The sequence below is a fragment of the Eumetopias jubatus genome, unplaced genomic scaffold (assembly GCF_037043125.1).
Source record: "Eumetopias jubatus isolate StellerSeaLion01/CBP00866 unplaced genomic scaffold, mEumJub1_p1.0 scaffold_15, whole genome shotgun sequence".
NCBI classification, from domain to species: Eukaryota; Metazoa; Chordata; class Mammalia; order Carnivora; family Otariidae; genus Eumetopias; species Eumetopias jubatus.
Window position 1 is genome coordinate 9238617 of NW_028274821.1, and position 19966 is coordinate 9258582.

At 48.1% G+C, this 19966-nt stretch overlaps 1 protein-coding gene across 4 annotated transcripts in view; it reads right to left on the reverse strand.

Moving 5' to 3' along the window:
• SMARCA2 (SWI/SNF related BAF chromatin remodeling complex subunit ATPase 2) overlaps positions 1-19144 on the reverse strand; it is a 169616-nt gene extending 150472 nt beyond the window's left edge. For 2 of the 4 annotated variants that reach the window (XM_028117307.2, XM_028117303.2), the window contains exons 1-3: positions 19030-19144; positions 5200-5460; positions 1843-1972 (exon numbers count right to left, since the gene is read on the reverse strand). In XM_028117307.2, coding sequence (XP_027973108.1) covers positions 1843-1972; positions 5200-5424 — 355 coding nt within the window. In that variant the 5' untranslated portion in view covers positions 5425-5460; positions 19030-19144. Of the gene's footprint in view, positions 1-1842; positions 1973-5199; positions 5461-16617; positions 16860-17196; positions 17638-19029 lie in introns of those variants that run through there. The other 2 variants (XM_028117304.2, XM_028117305.2) reach the window with 2 other exon arrangements.
• Between the last annotated feature and the right edge of the window lie 822 nt (positions 19145-19966).

A 19966-nucleotide genomic window follows, 5' to 3' on the forward strand; every position in this document is an offset into this window, starting at 1 on the left:
AAATTTTAAGATACATAAAAGTAGAAGTGCTCACTGAAAATTCGTACATTTAAAGTGTTTTGTGTTGGAGTTTTCCTTGGGCCTTACTCCTGGAGGTACTGCAAAGCCAGGAGCAGACAAAGCGGGCACTTGGCTTTGAGAATCACTGAACGTCACTCATCTACACCTCCCAGGCAGTACAAACGAGATCTACATTAGCTCTGGGAACCCACCTGGCTCCTCGGACTTTAACTGTTAAACCTGTGAGCATTGTCTAAATCCATTCTTAACACTGAATGGGTCAAATATTTTCTTCCCATACGGCAAAAAATCCCGTGAGTCAGTCTGCTTGGCTGATGTGGTCAACATTTGAGGCATCATGTGCAACACTTACACCTGTGTCTGCCATCAAAATTCTGATCAGAGGCTGGGATATTCAAAACCTGCTTGACTATGAATGAAGATACATTCCTATGCCTCCGTGATTTGCATATGTGTGTGTGTGTGTGTGTGTGTGTGTGTGTGTATGTATATTTTAGTTGTGATACATTTCTCTAAATCCTCAGTCAAAAAATCTCCCCTCGGGTGGATGGATGGCTGATCATGAATAGAGGAAAAAAAAACCCACATTTGTTAAATGGCAAAGGAATACATACAACAACACATAAACCACAAACTTTGAATGAGAAGATCAACATGTTAGGGTTAACTGGTCCTAGATCAACGCACACCCTTGCATGCTGAAATGACCGTACAATGATTGTGAAAACAGGTTACAATGGACTCAAAGACTGTGAGGTCTCTTTACTATGCCTTCCACAGGGAGGGAGGAAAGCACCAAAGGGAAGAGAAACATGCCGTATATTGACTGGCCATTATTCTGGGTTGAATTATGTCTTCTATAGAGATTATGTATGCCAAAGCCCTAACCCCTAGTACCTGTGCACGTGACCTGATTTGGATACGGGATCTCTGCAGATGTCATCAAGTTAAGATGAGACCATACTGGATTAGGGGAGACCATAAACCAATGACCCATGTCCTTACGAGAAGAGGGAAATCTGGACACAGGCGTAGACACTCAGGAAAACATCATATGGAGACCAAAACAGATTGGAATGAGAGATCTACAAGCCAGGGAATCCCAAGCGTTGCTCTCAACCACCAGAAGCTAGGAGGAGGCAAAAAAAAAAAAAGACTCTTCCCGAAAGCCTTCAGTGAGAGCATGGCCTGGTAATACCTTGATTTCAGGCTTCCAGCCTCCAGAACTGGGAGAGAATCAATTTCTGTTGTTTCATGTCCCCCCGGTTTGTGGGAATTTGTTACAGCAGCTCCAGGAGACAAATACAGCCACCCACCAGCAATAACGGGTAATTCCACTGCCAGAAAAAGCCACCTTACAAAACATGAGCATGCAATTCAAGGGACACAGGTGGCTCATTTTACCTTCACATCTCTGCTGTCATTTGGAGACAGACCTGGATTCTCCTTTTGGCCCTTTCACTTACTGGATGTGTTCACTTAGGAAAACACAGCAAATTCTCTGAGCTTTAGCTTCCCCACCTAGAAAATGGGGCTGACCTAATTTACCTCTGAAGATCATAATAAAGAATCTGCATCGGGTACACAAAGCCACCTTGCGGATTGTGTGGACATAGGGTGGCTAGTAGAATTTACTAGTATCTTGGAAATAGAACTGCCCACACAAAAATCATAGTCATATTGGTCCAAGCAAGGGGAGTAGCAGCCTGCAGATTCAGGCTTCCTTAGACACGTTCTTTGGAAGTCACAAGTAAAGTAACCAGTAAGAAAGATGGAAGACTGTGGTATGGAACCCACACCAGGTGTGCAGCGGGCACGGACCTTGGCTGTGTTGATCCATTGGACTCTGGGGAGGACCCATTCCTGGGTGAGGTGGCCGCATACTGGAGCCCTTCATGGATCCACAATGGATGTCTTCCACAATCCCCTTGTCATGCAGACCATCGATGGGCTGAAACATTCAAAGGACATCAGTTAGATGGCTCTTGAAGGTACAAAATTTCCATCTGGACCTTTTAAGATCCCTTGCTTTTAAAGTCTTCAAAACTGTGGCATAATCGTCAGTTGCTCATATGACAGACATACATTTCTATACCTACACTACTTGTATTACCATATATTACATATATTTTATGGGTGGAGACCAAACAAATAAGACCACACCAACAGGGTCAGCAAAACTATCCGTAAGTTGAAAGTTAAGGCTTTAAACAGTTGGATTTTTTTTTGCAATGTCAAAGGCCTACAAATAAAAATGAAGTCCTGCTCACAAATATGTCATCCTTCCCTACCCTTTTAAGTAAGTCCTGAAACCTATTGTAGATTGAAGTTAGTCCAAAGTCTGAAGGAAGCCTATTTGAAATGTCTGCGATGATGTTTTTTTTTTTTTTTTTGGTCATTTTTTTTCATCAGAGAGGAAAGAACTATACGGAAAGTTTCAAAGTCGAAGCCAGAAAGTTCCATGCAGTCGGGAAAAGAGGAAGAGCCAGGGTGGAGCTGAGTACTGCCAGAGAAGGAAGATATGACAGATGAATCCGAACCACAGAGAGAACCCAACTTGAAAATGTTTTAAAGGCAGAGTTTGGGGGAAAAAAAAATGTCAAGATCACAGGGACTCAAACCAGGACGTGAGGCCTCATGCCTAACAAGCACACGATAAAGAGCTATTGAGTTGACATTAATCCAATCCAGAATTGGGCAACGGAGCATGTGTTTGAAAAAAAAAAGGAAAACTCTATTCCTCCCCAAACTGTAAGAGCAATTTTCAGAACCGCCTGAAAGAAATAGTTCCAGGAGTTTATAGAAACCAAATGACTTCAAGCAAGAAAGTATGAGTGTTTGCAGTTTTACAGAAAGGAAAGTTAATTTCTGCAGAGTCAAAAGCACGCACTTGAAAAGAGGAAAAATTTGCCATAAAGAGGATGTTCAGAAGAAAAATGGGAAGAATTTGATATAAAGAGTGTCTCTGAGTCTGTTAAATAGTAATAATAGGGAGGAAATCAAAGCAACACAAGCAGATGTATTTAGGCCACTTGTTTATTTATTTCCAGTGATGCTGAAAAGCAAAGAGCTGAATCTCAGAGGGAGAAGGAGGAGAAAGACAAGGAATAGAGCTGCCTTGTAAAAGGGGCTCCGAGGAAGTGAAGGCATCTGGTCAGCAGGTGTGAACTCAGGCACTTAACCACGTCCCCGCGCAGGGAATCATCTGAGGCGCTGGGAGGAAGGAAAAGCGGGATGGCACAAAATGCAAACTCTCAGCAAAACAAAAGAAAGCGAAACAAAAAAAGAGTATCAAGGGGGGTGGGTATGAGAAAATGTGACAAAGACACTAGGTCACAAAACAAAAGGGATCAGAAGAGATAATCACCCATAGAAACAACCCAGTGCAAAAATCTACCAGCGACCCAACATTCGGTCATACCTTTGTACCTTCCAAATGCCTAAATAATACTAAAGGTCAGCTAAAATTCTCCTTCACCATTTATCTTTCATTTGGGAGGTGAGACAGCCTCAAATCGTTCTGAAAATATTCAGCCCAGCTGGACTAAGGCCGGCGAGTGACAGATCAGACCTATGATAGCTCCCAAATTAATTTAATACACAAGACAATGTAATGACTTCAGTATGTCTAGATGTTCAGTATGTCTCTTCAAGAATATGATACGGAAAATAAGCAGCTTTACTTCTTTAGATACATGACAAGTTAAAAATGTGTTTAAAACAAAAACAAAAACAAACCTCAAAAGCAGAGAGAGAACATGGGGATACGATGGGGGGGGGGTATCCAGGACACATTGTTGAAAGGAAAGACGAAGCTTCAGAGTAATTAACAGTGATGACATGATTGTATTATGGTAAAAGGAAAGCAAAACAAAAAAAATCAGACCTGTATGATATGCCTACTTGGGCTTACACAGGACTTTTTACTGAACAGGGAGAAACGTGAGGTTTAAAAAGCAAGCACAAAGCTGTTACATGGGGTGAGGCCAGGATTAACTGTTTCTTTACCTCAGTACAGTTTTACTTTTCAAAATAAGTATATATTACTTTCCTGATTTGAAAATCATCAAATAACAAAATTTGTAAAAAAAAAAAAAAAAAAAAAAGAAAGAAAGAAAGGAAAGGAAAGGAAAGGAAAGAAAATTAAAGAAAAAGCATCTTCCCCTCTGGGTTCCAATGCCCTACCTTAAAACTGACCTACAGTCCTATAGGATTAGAGGAAAGACTTGTTCTTTTTTGATATAATCTTTCTGTTTTAAACCAAGATCTTCCACGGTTTGCCTACTTAATACCAAGAGGCAGCCCCACCACCCCGTCCACCTGTGACGTCGTCCGAAAGCAATAGAAAACCTCTACTTGTCTTATCAGGTATGACCCTCAGGTCACGTGTGGTGTGGTCTCACTGAGTTTCACTGGCTACTTACTCCCTTTTAAAGCAAACTGTCACAGGACCTGGCTGGCTTTCTCAAGAGCCAATTCTTTCTTCTTCGCATCTCCTTTGAAAGGCCTAACGCCAAGTTGTACTGATAGGATCATTCCTACAGCAACAATCCAAGCCTCATAAATAGAAGATTATTATGACCTCAGTCCAAAAACAGACAAATGGACTTGCGCTCTGCAAAATCCCAGCCCTCTTCCAAAGTCAGAAAAAAGCCACTTGACCGAGGGGATAGCAAAGTGCATTTTAGGGAGTCCCTGGAAACTATTTCATTTCAATAAAGCCTTAAAAAAAAATGATGACTCGTTTTCTTTCTACTCTGTGGGATCTATTTTTTTAAATAAATATCAACATTCTTAGGGAAGAATAAATTTCATCCGTTCATGGATGATATGTTGTTTTACATATACAGTTGGAAAAAAATCAAGACTTATGTGTGAATACACTTACTCACCAGGCCCACAGCCCACAACCCACAAATCACAGCATCTAATTGTCAGAACTGCAAATCCTATCTAGTCTTGTTCAAAAAGCCAAGATCTGATCTTCCTGTACAACATCTGTAACAATAACAGAGCCTCAGAACGTATGTTTTTAATAACATACAAGATAAGACAAAGACCTCGCTTGATTCTCTTATTAACAAGAGTAGGGGGGGAAAAAGAGGGGGAGGGGGTTATCAGGGATTTTAGCCATCCATGACTCAGAAGACGAGAGTGAACAAGAAAATAAACTCTTACCTTATGCATTTGGTGCACGCCTTCCTGCGGGAAGTCGGCAGATCCCATTGTTGGCATAGGGTGCGAGACACTGGGAGGTCCAGGGCTCGGCCCCATCATACTGTGCACCGAACCCGGCGATGGCCCGGGTCCTGGACTAGGTCCAAGAATGGGTCCAGGCGAGGGTCCGGGCCCCGGCGAAGGCCCTGGGTGGGGCATCGCGCCAGGGTCTGTGGGCGTGGACATCTACCACTCCTGTCTCTGCCAGTCAGTAGAGGGATACTGAGTTGGAAGGAAGAAAAGAGAAAGGAATGTCTTAAACATGATGTTAAGATCAGAATGAAACAGTTGTTAGTCTTTCATGGTGCCATTTCTGTAACAAACATCAAACAGAACTGCCCTGTCTCGTCCAGATGTTTGAGGGAGCGTGCTATATATCCATCTGCCCTAGTCTTTATGAAGACCACTTGTTTAAAAGAAAAAAAAAAACACTCTAAATGAATCCCCAGAAGGATATAAATCATCCAAGATACAAAAAAAGACCCACTGGAGAAACTCAAATTTAACACATAAGCAGAATTCTAAACAAGTTTGAAATTTATTACTGAAGTCAACAGATGCTCTCCATTACTTACTGGCTTGGGCACCTTACAAGTCATTAACCCCCCAAAGCCATTAAAACATAAAACCCCTGAAAAAGTATCCAACCAAGACACGTTTTCCTAAGTAAATGAGCGTCGGAAACTTCACAGAAAATTCTAGACAGTTAAAAGGAGGAAAGAGGTACAATTTCAGAAACTGAGAAGGAAAGAGAATTACCCATTGTGGGAACAGCAGAGGCTGTGGGACGTGGGACTCAAACAAACAGGGGTCCAAATAGCCACACACAACAACCACTGGCTGAGACTGAAATGCAGTGTTGGTTAAGTATATCAGCTCCGGGCCCCACGCAGTAAGCAGCACCTCCCCTCCCCATGCAGCACTGTGTTCCCCACCGTCTCCACTGTACCGCCAGTGATCAGAAGAAATGGTTTGTTTATTTATTTTTTTCAAGATTTTATTTATTTGACACAGAGAGAGTGAGCACAAGCAGGGGGAGCAGCAGAGGGAGAGGGAGAAGCAGGCTCCCAGCTGAGCAGGGAGCCCGATACGGGGCTGGATCCCAGGACCCTGGGATCATGACCTGAGCCGAAGGCAGACGCTTCACCGACTGAGCCACCCAGGCGCCCCAGAAGAAACAGTTTCAAGTGTGGTCCTCCTGCCGGCTCATGAACTGAAGACCACTTGGAGAGCTGAGGCCAGGATTCATCCAAGGCTTCTCTGTGGTCCAGGACCCCCAAGAGAAGTCAGCCGTGACTACCGGATCGGGCCCAGCACGGACAAGGCGAGAAAATCCCAGTGCTCTGATTTCGGGAAAGCTGTGTTCCATCACCCACACTCCAAGACTTCTTGGCATCCCCTCCCCTCGGGAACCGCCTTATGGTGGGGGTATGCCTGCATCTTGGACATGAGCCCAAACGAGCAAATAAGCCATTTCCCAGACTCGCATCAATGACAGCTGAATAGCGCTAGTGACAGTTAAGTGTGACACCAGACCTTATGTCATCGGGGGCCACACACACCTGTACACACAAAAACTTCTCTGCTGTCAACTTCCCAAAACACAGAATGAGACCCCCTTGGTGATTTGCTTACCCACTATTTAGTGACAGGGCTGGGACTTAATCACAGGGGTCTCACCCAGCCACTCACAGCCAGGGTCTTTCCACAGGGAGATGAGGTTACAGCAGAAACACAAAAAACCCACGTTAGTTCCATTCTTAGCCACCTGCTCTCCCCTCTTGCTGAGTCTCTAGAAGGTGGGGGCCTTGAGGGCAGGGCTCTTGCTCTTCTTCACTCCTCTGTGTCCCCGGGACCTCCAGCCCGTGTGGAGTAAGGGCTCAAAAAAAAAAAAAAAAAAAAAAAAGATCTGAATGAACTGCCCACGAATTCCAAGGGCAAACTATTAATAGCGTCCGTTATTTTATAAATAAAAAATTAGAGAGTAATCCGTGCCTGAGCTATGTTCACATAAAGAAATCTAAGAAGGGTAGGCAAGAATTTAGGCCATTCTGATAAATGAATTCGGGCTAAAACGGGAAGCAATGAAAGGCTACGTTGGAGCGATTATAACACAGTGTTTTGCTGATACAAGACAGCACTCAGAGAACCCAGTTGAAGTGGTTTCTAAAACAACAGGGAAGCTTCAAGGGTGAATTATAGCCTTGAATTCACTAGAGAGCCAAATGTTATTATTTATTCTTTGTGATTAACAAAGCAGGCAGAAGTAACTTTTTTTTAATTTATTTTTTACTTTTTTTTTTTTTTGGCGTGCCACCCCCTCACAATCAGGCTCGTTCAGTTAGCGTCTTAAATTTAGGAAGCTGATGTCAATTCAGGGGTACTACAAGTTATAATGTTCTCTCATGAATATCAGCAAACTAATACACCCCTTTATTTTTTAGTGAATAAAAGGAAATTGCTTACTTCCTGTTATGGTTTACCTTGAAATGGGCTTCAATAGCTCTTCCGGTAACCTACCACCAGTCTGAACAATGAAGATACAAACACTCAGCCTGGCAGTCCCCACTTGCCACATTTTCTATTTTAACGTATATTATCCCATAATCCTCCCTCGTGCCTATGGGATCATTTTCATGGGGGAATCTGGCAGAATGCAGTGATTACTTGTATGCTATCCCATAAAAATGCTCCTCATTTTTAGTTAGAGGCAACTCCTAAAAAGCTTCTTAAAGGGGAAAACAGACGAGAGGGGGAATGGAAAAGTACTGGCTACTTCAGGGGAATGTGAACACAGGGGCGAGTGGTGGAGGACACTCCTTAGTATGAAGAGAACCGTCCGATGCATGGGCCTAACGCGTATGTCCATGAAGCAGCACCAATTAACGAAAGAAAGTAGCTCAGAGAAACCGCCAAGTGTAACAGAGGAGCCTCGAGCCCAGCTAACGAAGGGCAGGAATCTGGAGGATCATCCAACTCGGGCATGGGATACTCTGGCTGGTCTGACCGGGGGTCCAGAGACTTGGGCTCCGCCTGGTCTTCTTGTCCCGGGACCACCACCAACCCTGGGGCCCCGGGGCAGAATGCTTTTCCTCCGTAGAGCCTTTGTGGTTCTTCTGGGCTTGAGGAAAGAGTATCTCCAGGCTTCCCCCACCTGTGCACCCGGGACTCAAAGCATCTCTAGGACTTGCTCCAATGCTGCGCGCAGTGGGGTTCGGGGTGGGGCAGAATCTGGGCTGTCCCGGGATTCACGCCTCGCCACCAGCACCCAGGAAGACTGAAGAGGAGTGACTCTCGAAGAGGAGGTCGCAGCCCTGGTCTCTTTGCCCTCCCCCTGCATTTCTGCTGGCAGCTTCATCGCACAGCTCGAGGACATACCCAGCCTTTCCCACTGCGTAAAGCAACTTGGCCGATGCAAATTACAAAGCGGCTCAGCTCTCAAGCAGAGGCGCGGGGCATTACTAAGTTAGCGTGGTTGAGGTTTAAAGTCCAGTGTTGGCCAACTCAGCTTCTCCTTCACCAACCACACCGGGTGTCCTAGGAATCAAACCCTTTTCTTCCTCCTTCAAAGCACTGATGCAGACAGGCAGGGATGGGGGTGGGTACAGTGGGGACCCGGGAGGAGACAGCTCAGATCACCAGGGCAGAGTAGGCGCAGTAGGTCTCTGCACAAGGTAACACTCAAAATCTGTGTTTCTTTTGTGTTGGGAGATAGAGTGGGGAGAGTTATACACTGTCACAGATGAGCATGGCCTGTTCGACAGGTATGTGGCTGAGAAAATGAAGGAAACGTGTCTGGGGTGGGAGGACAGGGGAGTAAAGCACCGCGACCCCCCCATGCACGGCCCTGTGAGTCCCCGTCCTCCCGTAATGCACCCCCAGAGGGCTGGCCGCTGTGTTCTCGGCCAAGGCATTTTCAGCAGCACACTCTTGTCTTTTTCTGCGTCTTAACCCGGCCTTTACAACTGGGGAATGTTGTGTTTTTAAAAATAAAAGTTGTCGGAGCTTCCCACAGCTGCAACCACCCCAGACACCTTCCTCCTTCCTTCTTCCCTTGGCTGAACAAGCCCCAGCACACCCATCAGCATATTAAATAGGAGTTCAACTTCCGGAATTGGAAGGGTCGCCAGTCTAACCACGACAACCGCAACCAAACATACACCCGTTCCTATCCTACTGCGACCGGTTGGAACACCACTGACCCCCGCCGTGCGGGAATATTTAAACACACCCACATGGGCTTCACAGTCATTGGAGCCACCCGAGTTGAGGACACATTTGGTCCCATGCCCGTGTAAAAGGTGAGGGCAGGAAGGAAGGGACCACACAGTTGGCCCGAAGTCACGTCTGTCCGCGGAACTTCGCGTCTCTTGCCCCAGCCCAGTGCTGAGCCACTGCACCCAGGGGGCAAGGCCGGCCAGCAGGCAGGAGGACTTTCACTCCAGCTGGAGACCCACCATGCGCAGGAACCAGGAGCGCAAAGAGAAGGGCGTAGAGGCCAAGTTGGAAACGATGGGAGGGAGATTCTGCCAGGCTTAGGCTCTGGCTGTGGTGCTAGATCAACCTATGAAGGGACAGAGAAGTAAAGAGAAGCCCCGCAGACAGTAGGAGGTGGACATGACATCATGGACGAAGGTCGGTGAAGTCTAACCAAACACCCAGAGGGCCCGTTTTACTTATCTGTTCCCAACTGTCCTGAATCTCCACAAGGGACTGGGCACGAGGCAGGTAGGGTGCACAGAAAGGCCCCGAGGGCGCACCCCCAAGGCTCTGCAAGTCTGAGAGGGAAATGGGACTTTTCCATAAATAGAGTAGGGGCGGGGAGAACACATGGAAGGTCCTGGAAGACAAGGAGGGCTACAGCTAAGGACGGACCGGGGAGACTGCTTGCAGCCTGCAGGGTGGAAGAAGGAAGAGGGAGTGCGGGGAGGCTTCCTGGAGAAGGAGGCCTTTCAGCTAGGCCTCCAAGAAAAAAACATAAATAAAACCAACCAACCAACCAAACAAATACACAGATGTATGTCTCCCAGACACTTTTGTTTTCTAGTCCCAGGAAGGGCTTTGGGGGAAACACAACCACCCCGACGAGACAGTACCTCTTCAGTAACTCTTCACCAAACGTGGCGAGGAAGCATGGGCAAATCCTGGCTTTTCCTCACATCTTTATCACCGCTGGACTTACAGAAAGACTGGGGTACGGGCCAAAGGTGGAACATTAGAAATACACATTAGGCCCCTCGCGCATCCCCGGGAATAGCTCTGTCTTTTTAAAGTTTTCTGGCTGGTGCGGGAGAACTGCAAGGCTCAGGAGATAGTTAAGATAAGGGCTCTTTTTATGTCTGTTTGCTGATTCAGAACATCTCCTGACCTGAAGGGCTTCTCGCTTTCTGTGTAGCTGTCTGTATAAAGGAATTGATAATTCCCCTACAAGAAGTAGCAACATCTCTCCAACGGGAACAGGAGCACTGCTATTCTTAATGGGGGGGTGGGGCGCGGGCACGAACAGCAGTGAAGATAAAGGAAATAAATCTACCAGAAGTTTCTTTTTCAGAGGCCAAGGTTGCCTGGATGGACGGTGAAACATTACCAAAAGCCCTCCCACTTCTCGGTCTGGGACATGCAACTTTAAACAGGGCGCACCGTGATTTGTGCCACAGGGAAAAACCACGCCGCTCTTAAAAGTTCAACGTGACACGTCACTGGACCTGAAACTCTAGAAAAGCCTGGAAAACATTTTCCTCCTAGTGCTTCCTGTCAGTTTCCCATTCAAAGTCAAGTAGGTTTTAAAAAGGAGCTGGATTAAAAAATGGTGCTCTGTTTGTCCGGCTTCTGTGAACGTTTCCGCCATATGGTCAAGGAAACATTACGCTGTTAGCTGCTGCCCTGCCTTTAAATAACCTGCCCTGGGACTGTCCTTGCCCAGAGTCAGACCAAGGCTCGGGGGCAGCTCTGTGCGGGACAAAAGAGAACACAAACATTGCAGCAGCTAATTCCTTCCCCCGCCATCCCCCGGGGATACTCAGGGACCTGGCACTTAGCATCATCACCCTGCAGAGATGGTGGGTTGCCTTCTTACAAGAGCCTACCCTGTGATACAATTCCAGGACCTCCCTTATGAGGACAGCCAACGTTTCCATCAAGGAAAAGGTCTTTGGAGGAGGGGGGTCTACAAGAAAACCCAGAGTACCAGAAGTCCCTCAACAAAAAAACACTAGGGCAGAGCATCCTTCTAACACAGGACTCACGTCCGTCGGTACTTATCAAAGTTATCACGGATCACTATCACTTCCAACATTTAGTTGAACCTAAACTGCGAGGCAATTGGCTAAAACCAAACCATGCCAATCAAACCAACAAAAGCTAGTTTCAGGGCACGCCCCCCTGACGTATACTGTCTTGTGTCCATTTACACATACAACCCTTCTTCCTAGGTTCTCTTAGGCCCCTTTACAAGGCAACCTCATTTGGGATGCTGATAAGAACCAAGATAGCTACTTCCTTCGCCGTCTGCTAAGATAATTGTATTTACACATTAAACATGAGTCTGAAATACATATTTTAAAAACTCCTCTGGCTGAGATGGCACGCTACGACTTCACAGTAAATCTCAACCCTTCTTTGCTGAATGAACCCCAGGTATATGACGGATGGGTTTTGATATGCCCCACTTGTCCGGGCTTCCACAGTAGCCACAGAAGTTCAAGCAGGAACCCTTCAAGTTCACTGCAATTAAAGTAGATAATGGCCATTTACATGCTAACATGCCCTTTAAAAAAATCACCACCATAGTTCATTTGAGCTCTTCAAGTTTCGAGTTCTTCATCTACAAACTAGGCAAAATCTTCGCCAGCTACAACTGCAATCCTGATATGAATCAAGTAAAATATCACATCTGAAGACACCTTGTGAGCTATAGCGTAAAAATGTACATTGCCTGGAGGATCCTTTCCATGGCTTCAATACCCACCCTGGACTCGAATCCACAGATTAATCTAAACTATTTTTGCTCATGAACTCCCTCATTCAAAACTTCTGAGACGAGCCTCTAATACGCACTGGATAAAATATTCATGCATTAGACATGAAAGACATCAAGTCTTTCTACCATGGCCAACGTTGTCTTCCGCAAATTCTCCCCAACTAGAACCTCTTCCCTGAGCCACCAGGTCAAATGTCTTCTCATGGACTCTTCAGACCGGTCCCCATGATCTCTGGATTTTCTTCTGATGATCAGCACCCCTGCCCTCCTCTGGCCACGAGGCTACCCCACGGACCCGTGACAGCTCACCCTGACCACTCCCTCCATCACGAGGCCCGTGCAGTTTGCCATTTGCTCAGGTATATTCTATAAAACACAAATTCTCAATTGTACATTGTTTTTTTAAAGAGTTATAGGCTTTGCTTAATTGCATTTTAGCACATGTATGAATACAGCGTACGGCGGCAATGGACAGAGATGGTGCAGATACTACAAAGGTGAACACATGCCCACTTCAAAAGCACTGGGGGAAGAGGGGAGAGGGCTTTCCTCCTGTACATTCAATTTCCAAGTTCAGTGACCTATCTTTCAGTGGGATGGTAACAACTGAAATACACAACATCAGGTAGGTGAAGAAATATGTAATCATCCTAAATAAGAAAAACACAAACACAAACTGATAGAGAATTTCTCTTGGACTACTGTGAACCTACAAAACAATATATCCTGATCTTTTTTGGTCAGATATGTGTTTTCTATTTTTAAGTAATGTAAATTTCCAAATTGTGAATTCAGTTCTTTAAAAAAGGGAGGAAGGGGGAGTTATAAATATATTTAATGGTTTTTAAACTTCAAACTTATTTCAACTCCTAGAGGTTCCACTCGACAATTCACAAAAGGGTCAGCCCATATTTAGATTAGATCGGTTTCTAAAAAGTTTCTGAAATATTAGTGCTTGCATAGCCGTAGATAACATCTTGGTGTAAGACCGATGCCTAAGTTGATGCTTACATGCCTGAAAATACAATAGAATATTGCGATTTTTAAAGGTTTTACATGATACAGGCATACAGCTTGATTATAACTGTATGAATGTTCTGGAAGTCTTACATAACGAAAAAACTATCACAATTCACAGCTTCAATTACATAATAATGTGTTATAAATCCAGAAGTCCAGAAGGGCAGCACTTATGTCAATATTTCAGTCAAAATCCTGTATTCCATATCTAAACCATCATTCCAAATGAGTGAATTAATGATTTATTCACTCATAATTAAAATTAAATGGTGCTTCTATCCAACATCCTAAAGACCCAGCTAGGTGGCTCCTGAATTTCATCAGCTCTATTATATGTTTTGCTAAGGTATAATTATTCAAGCATCTTTGTATCTTTAAAACCTGTATTACTTAAAGTCTCTAATGTATCCTGAATACTTTCAAGGAAAAGTGCTATATTAACATGAGAAAAAAAATCATAATAAGCAGTAATGAGGTCTTAAAGTTTTCCAAACCCACGTTGCAAGATCCCATTTAACTTGCTGATAAATAATCTCAAAATAAATATGCTGTCTTTCATAACGATTGTGGCAGAACTAAGTTTTAGACTTCTGTATTCCCTGGTAAATATAAAGTCATGACTTCCTATGTAGAAAAAACATCTCAGGCCTTCCTAAATACTCTACCAAATAACTTTTACCACCATCCGGATCTTCTGCTCCCAACTACTTAGGGAATGACCCAAGACTTTTTCAAATGGCTAGAGATTAAAGTCTCATAATGCAAACTCTTACCAAGATGACAGAAAAGTCAACATCCTCTGTTGGTCTAAACCAATCCACAGAACACATTTAAGAACAAGGAGTGATTCAGAAGATCATTCTTTCACATAAAGCGACAAGAGAAAAATCACAAGTAGCTCCTATATTCCCATTAGGGAAATTTTCTCATCTGTTCCCCAGAAATACTGCAGAAGAGACAAGTGACTCACTTATAGGGAGTTCTCCAAGTCCACTCATGTCTCCAAGTCCACTCATGTCTCCAAGTCCACTCATGTTAAGCAACAAATTGTCCGTGACTCCCCTTGAAATCATCTTGACCACAAACAGTGGGAACCAGAACTTGTGCTGGTTGAAATCAGGTCCTGTCAACACTCGCTCCATAGGGCCAGCACTGACACACACTGCCCGGCATTATAGTTGTGATAATTCAGTTGTTCTCATGGCAGCATGTCAAGATGTCACAAATCATGATTTATTATTTCTCTGGAGTATCAAAAAGCTGCTGACCTAGGGGAGTTTGACAAAGGCCTTATTTACAAAGGAAGACTTCTAAAGAAAAAAAAAAGGAAAAAGCCACCAAAACACTGGAGGACACCACCACTTTTATAGCTTATGAAAGTTTTTTCTTTTCTGATCTTGCTCTAATACATAATAAGCCTTTAAAATGAAATGTCAAAATATTATAGTAATATAAGGGGCGTCACAATGGTCTCCTAGAGAGAATGGAATACGCTTTTACACTGGCCTGTAAATGTCTTATCCTAATCAAAGACAGAAAGTTTTGAATAATTATTTGCCAAAGTGTCACTTTCCAGTTATACTGTCAGAAATATCTTAAAGAGAATTCAAGCATTAGTGATAAAATACAAGCAGGGGCACTTTTTCTTTCCTTTTTTTTTTTTTTTTTTTTTTTGGTCAATTCCAAGCCTCAGGTGTTGGTCAAAGCACCTTTCAAGAAAACTTGACAAGAAATGCTCAAAAACCACTTTAAAACCGAACAAAAGAAAAGATCTAAAGCTGCTTTGAACACACTCTTGCGGTGAATTTTTTCTTAAGACGCCACAGTGCAGCTAGTCCCGGAGCTGGGATGTCACTGCTGTCACTCATAAGAGAAAGGCTGCATTGAAGGGGGCACTCGCGCACCTCTGACCATTCTTCAAGGATTCTGATACCCCAAACTCCTAATTTATTTTCACTATGTTCTTTACCCACAAGACACCTCTGCTTAATGCCTCCAATCAGGTAAATGGACCCCCGTCTCCAGGTTTGGATTTTTTCCTTAGTCCACTGGAAGAAATATCTTGGGTACCTAACAGGTATCTCCAAATCCCTTCTTCCCAGTGGCAAACATTTGAGCCGTCAAGGAGCTTTAAAAAAAAAAAAAAAAAAAAGTCCAGGAGAATAAAAGCGCAATTAGATCCTTAACAGAGAAAGTGTGTCTGGATTTGCATAACAATGCACCAACTTGGATTCAAACCTGCCACACCTCTTTGCACTTAACCAGTGTACTCAAAGTCGGCTGGATGCCTACCAAGTCTAGTGTTGGCAAACAAGCCTGGGGCAGTGGCCCCCCAAGTAACCGATGGAAAATATTACCGAAATATTTGAATGTGCACATCTAAGTGTCTATACATACACATAATATTGGGTATGGCTTTTATTTTAGTCCAGTTCTCAGGGCCGTCTGAGTCTTAGATGGTTAGACAGAAATTCTCTGCCACTCCACACGCCATTAACAATCTTTCTGTTCATACAAGCATCCTGCTCCTAGGAGCATGGCACAACCAGGTGTAAATAAAAAAGTCCTTTGCAATGAGAGTTTAAAATTTAACTCTGCTATTCATGACGCACAGACGTTAAAAATAACCACTCCATGCAGGAGACAAACGTGTGTCTTTAATGCCTCCCTTAGGCTCTAACATTACACGTATTTAGGAATACAGTCTATCTAATGACCAGGAGACAATGATGACACCTCTCCATAAAATATTAACCCCGGTCGCTTTGTTGTTTCAAAAGCACCAACGTCCATCAGATCGGGGAGGAAGGATAAAAGGCGAAACCTTGCAAAACTCTCCCAGAAGTTATATAAACAAAGGAGGGGAGAAGCCCAGTGTGGGCTTTGCACCCATGTGCTACTAAAATTACATAACACCCGGCGCAGACATTAGAGAAGGAATGGATTCTGCACACCCCCCCCCCCACTTTCCTCGACTCCCCAAGCCCGTCTCCTTCTCTTAAAAAATCCTAATGCCTGGCAAGACCAAATGGACGACTTGGAATATTTATTTTATTGCTGGAGTAAATCCTGCGAGAGTTGGAGGCACGTTTAGGCCCGAAGTTTTGAATGTGCAATAGCTCCAGGGCGCAGCGACTCCACTCTCCGGACCCGGAGGAGAAAGAACTGACAAGCGACAGCAACCAGCAAGGCCTTCTCCTTTCCCCTCGCGGTGCTTCCCGCTGGAAAGTTTTCCACGCGATCGATCGGAGGGCGAGGAGCCCGCTTCCCCCGCCTGCCTGACTTTGCAGGAAAGGCGAGCCGGGAGACCGGAGGGGGCCGGCAGCGAGAGAGCCGGAAAGCTCCGCACTCAGCGGGCGGCGCCGGCGCAGGCTCCTTACCTGGGGGACGCGGAACAAAAAGAGGCGCGGGGCTCGCCGAGCCTGTGGCGGCGGCGCGGCCGGCTGTCGGAGCGGGTCTCCCCACCCGAGCCCTAGGCCCGCGCCCGAGCCCGCGGCCCGGCCCCCGCCGCCGCCGCCGCTTCCTCCCTCGCGCGCGTCATGTCACGGCGATCAAACATGTCTGTGTGCGCTTCGCTGCTGTGACTTCCTGATTCTCTGCCGCTCGCGCGCGCACTCACACTCACACTCACAGCCACACGCACACGCCACCCCCACCGGCCCCCGCCACCAAAACCTCGCCTGGTCCTCCCCGGGCTCCCGGCGGCTGCCGGCGCCTCTGCTCGCGTCGCGCTGGCCCCGGCGCGCACAACACACACTCACACTCACGCGCAGACACACTCGCGCCGGCCCCGAGGCGCGGAGACGCGAGCCGCGGGAGCTCGCCGCCCCCTCCCACCCCCCTCCCTACTTAGCCGCCCTGCCAAACTTTTTTTTTTTTTTTTCCCCTGCCTGATCCACGTCCAACTTCCCTCCACCCCCACCCCCCACCCCCAGCAGTCCGGCCTGCCCCGCGCTCACCAGGATCCGCCGCAAGCTGCAACCCGGATAAAAATAATAATGCAATCCAGGCGGCGGAGGCAGGGGCGAGCGCGAAGACACTGGCAGGAGGCGATTTCCCCGCGTGTACCGGAAACCGGCCGAGTGCCGGGACTAGGGCACGGGTGTCCCCTGGAGCCCGCACTGCTGCGCCTCGCCCCGCGCGGTGCAACTGCGCCCAGGCTGCGAGGCCTGGTGCGGGGCACCCGGAGGACCCGGCTCGGTGTGCGCCCGCAGCCGGAGGGCGCCTAGGGACTGGCACGCCGGACCGGTTATTTGGGGAAGTGCATCGCGACACCTTTGCAGATGGCATGGCCCTGTTTTGCAACGCAAACGGGAGGAGGGAAGACGGCCGGATGGAGGGGGAGAGCAGAGGAAGGGGTAAATCAGGTTGGGATGGGAATAAAGCAAACTCGAAAGCAGGGAGCGAGAAGGAAGGGGTGCGTGTCATCGTTGGGAGGAGGCTCCCACCCGGTCTCCCCGCCTCCCGCCCTGGCCACCCCCTCCCTCCTTCCCCCGCCCGCTCCCGCTCCCCCCCACCCCCCAGCAGCCCTTCCCCTTCTCAGGCGAACGCCACCACTGCTGCCCTGGTGCGCGCGGGTCCTGTTTGTGACAGTCAGGCAGAGAGGATTATCCGGATCATGGCCTCCCGGCCCGCAGCCACGGTGGCTCTCCCGGGCCCCTGCGAGCCCCTAGCACCCGGACGATCGCGGGCGACCCACGCCCGAGGTTCCCGCGGCTCAAGCTGGGGGAAGACGCCAAGCAAAAGAAAACAAACCCCGGGGGGTGGGGGAGAGCAGGGTAACTGAGCCCGGCGGGCACCTCCGACCTCTTTCTTTGGGGCCTCCTCCCTCCCTCCCGGCAGTGCGGCCCGGGCCGGACACCCCGAACTTCAACACCCGAGTCCGCGCGGCCGCCAGGTACCAGAGGCAGCGACGTCCGCAGAGCCCCGGGCGCAGCGCCCCGGTAACCCCTTTGCCTAAAGGCCTGCCTACCGGTCAGCGTCCTCATCCCCGCCCGAGGGAACGCGCAAAGTGGAGGTGACACCTCCGATCCGGCACGCACCGGCCCCGCGGCGGTGGCTGCCGCCTCTACGGCGCGCCAGCTCCGGCTTCTCCCGCCGCGATCCGCTCGCGTCTCGGCAACGGGAGCCCTTTAAACAAATCCCCGGGAAGCGGGTGGCAGCCGCGTTCGTTGGCGCCCGGCCGCCGGCCCGGGCTCCTCGCCCTCCTCTCCCGCTCCCCTTCCAACTCTTCCGGGGAGGACTGCTCGGGGTGAACTGTCGCCTTCCCCCGCTCCACCGCCCCCCTCCCCCAGCTTTAAGGGGATGGGGGGATTGCAACCTTGCCGAGTGTGTGTGTGTGTGTGTGTGTGTGTGTGTGTGTGTGTGTGTGTGTGTGTTGCAACCTTGAGTTGGCAGCGCATCGCTGACTGCCTACCTAGGGTCAAGGCTGTGGTTTGTTGGGATTCCCCCCGCCTCTCGCCTCCCCGAAGTAGTAATTATTACTGTTATTATTAGAACAGCAAGGTTCGGTTGAAACTTTCCCGTTTCTTCCACGGCCGCCCGGGAGCTGTCGTTAGAGCATTCCACCTGAGGCCCGCGGGGAGGAGGCGGGCTTTTCTTTTTGTTGTTGTTGTGGCGGTTGGCCCGCCTGTTTGTTTTGGTCTCCGTGCATGCACAATAAATAATAATTAGGATAATAATGAATAATCCCCGGCGAAGGCGGCGCGGTGCCGGAGGGGTTTGTGCGGCGGCTGCAGCCGGGAGGCCGGAGGGAGGGGAAAGAGGAGAAAGGAGTTGTAAGTTATATTTACCTTGCTCGCGAGGAGTGTGCTGGCTGAATCTCTTCCCTCTCTGAGTCACCCAGAGTACAGAAACAGAGGGAGAGAGGACTAGATTATGAATATGACTTCATTGATGACAGCCATCCCCTCCTCTTCCTAAACTCGGGCTCCGCCCCGCGTCCCACCCTCGCCGCCTCCACGGGCGCCGGAAGACGCGCCGCAGTTGGCCCCGCGCGCCGCTCCTCCCTGCCCGCCCGGGCGCGGGTTGGCGGGACGCGCCTGTCACTCGCCCCGCTCAGCGACTCCGGGAGCTCGGGGGAAGGAGAGGGCGGTGTGCAAGAATGTGGATCGAGACAGCTCTACTGTATGCGTGGATCCGTGTGTGTCTGCGAGGCGCCGGCTCTCGGGCCGTGCTCGTGCCTGGAGCAGAGAAACTGCGCAGGACGCAGAGAGCCCCAAGCCCTGGAGGAGTTAGGCGCCCGTTATCCCTCTCCAGGCCGTCGTCCTGCGGGGGGCGCTGCCGGGCTCCCCCGGGGAGGCTGGGGAAGCAGAGGAGGCACAGCGAGAGGGAGGGCAGCCGTAGTAATAGCGCGTAGTAGTTTGGGGGTATGTGGAGAAGGTGCTGGAATTTAACGGTGCCTCTGCCTGCCACAGCGAGCCTGCAGAGGGAAAGGGAGGGGACAGGGGGAGGGCTCCGAGTGGCACCAAAACTGTTCGTGGCACGGTGTTGACCATGAAAGAAGAAACAGGCATTGTCGTGCCAGCTGAAACTTTTTCTCCCCACCCCCGCCCCCCACCCACCGCGCAAGGTTGTTATTATAAATCTGTCCCTTTTTCCTCCCCGGTAAAAAGGGAGGCGGGCACAAAGAACATTCCTGCCAAATCTGTCTCTTTTCTAAAGGACGGCAAGCTTCCAAATGCCAATGAGGGAAAAACAGCTGAGAGGCTGAATGCCTTGTAAATAAAT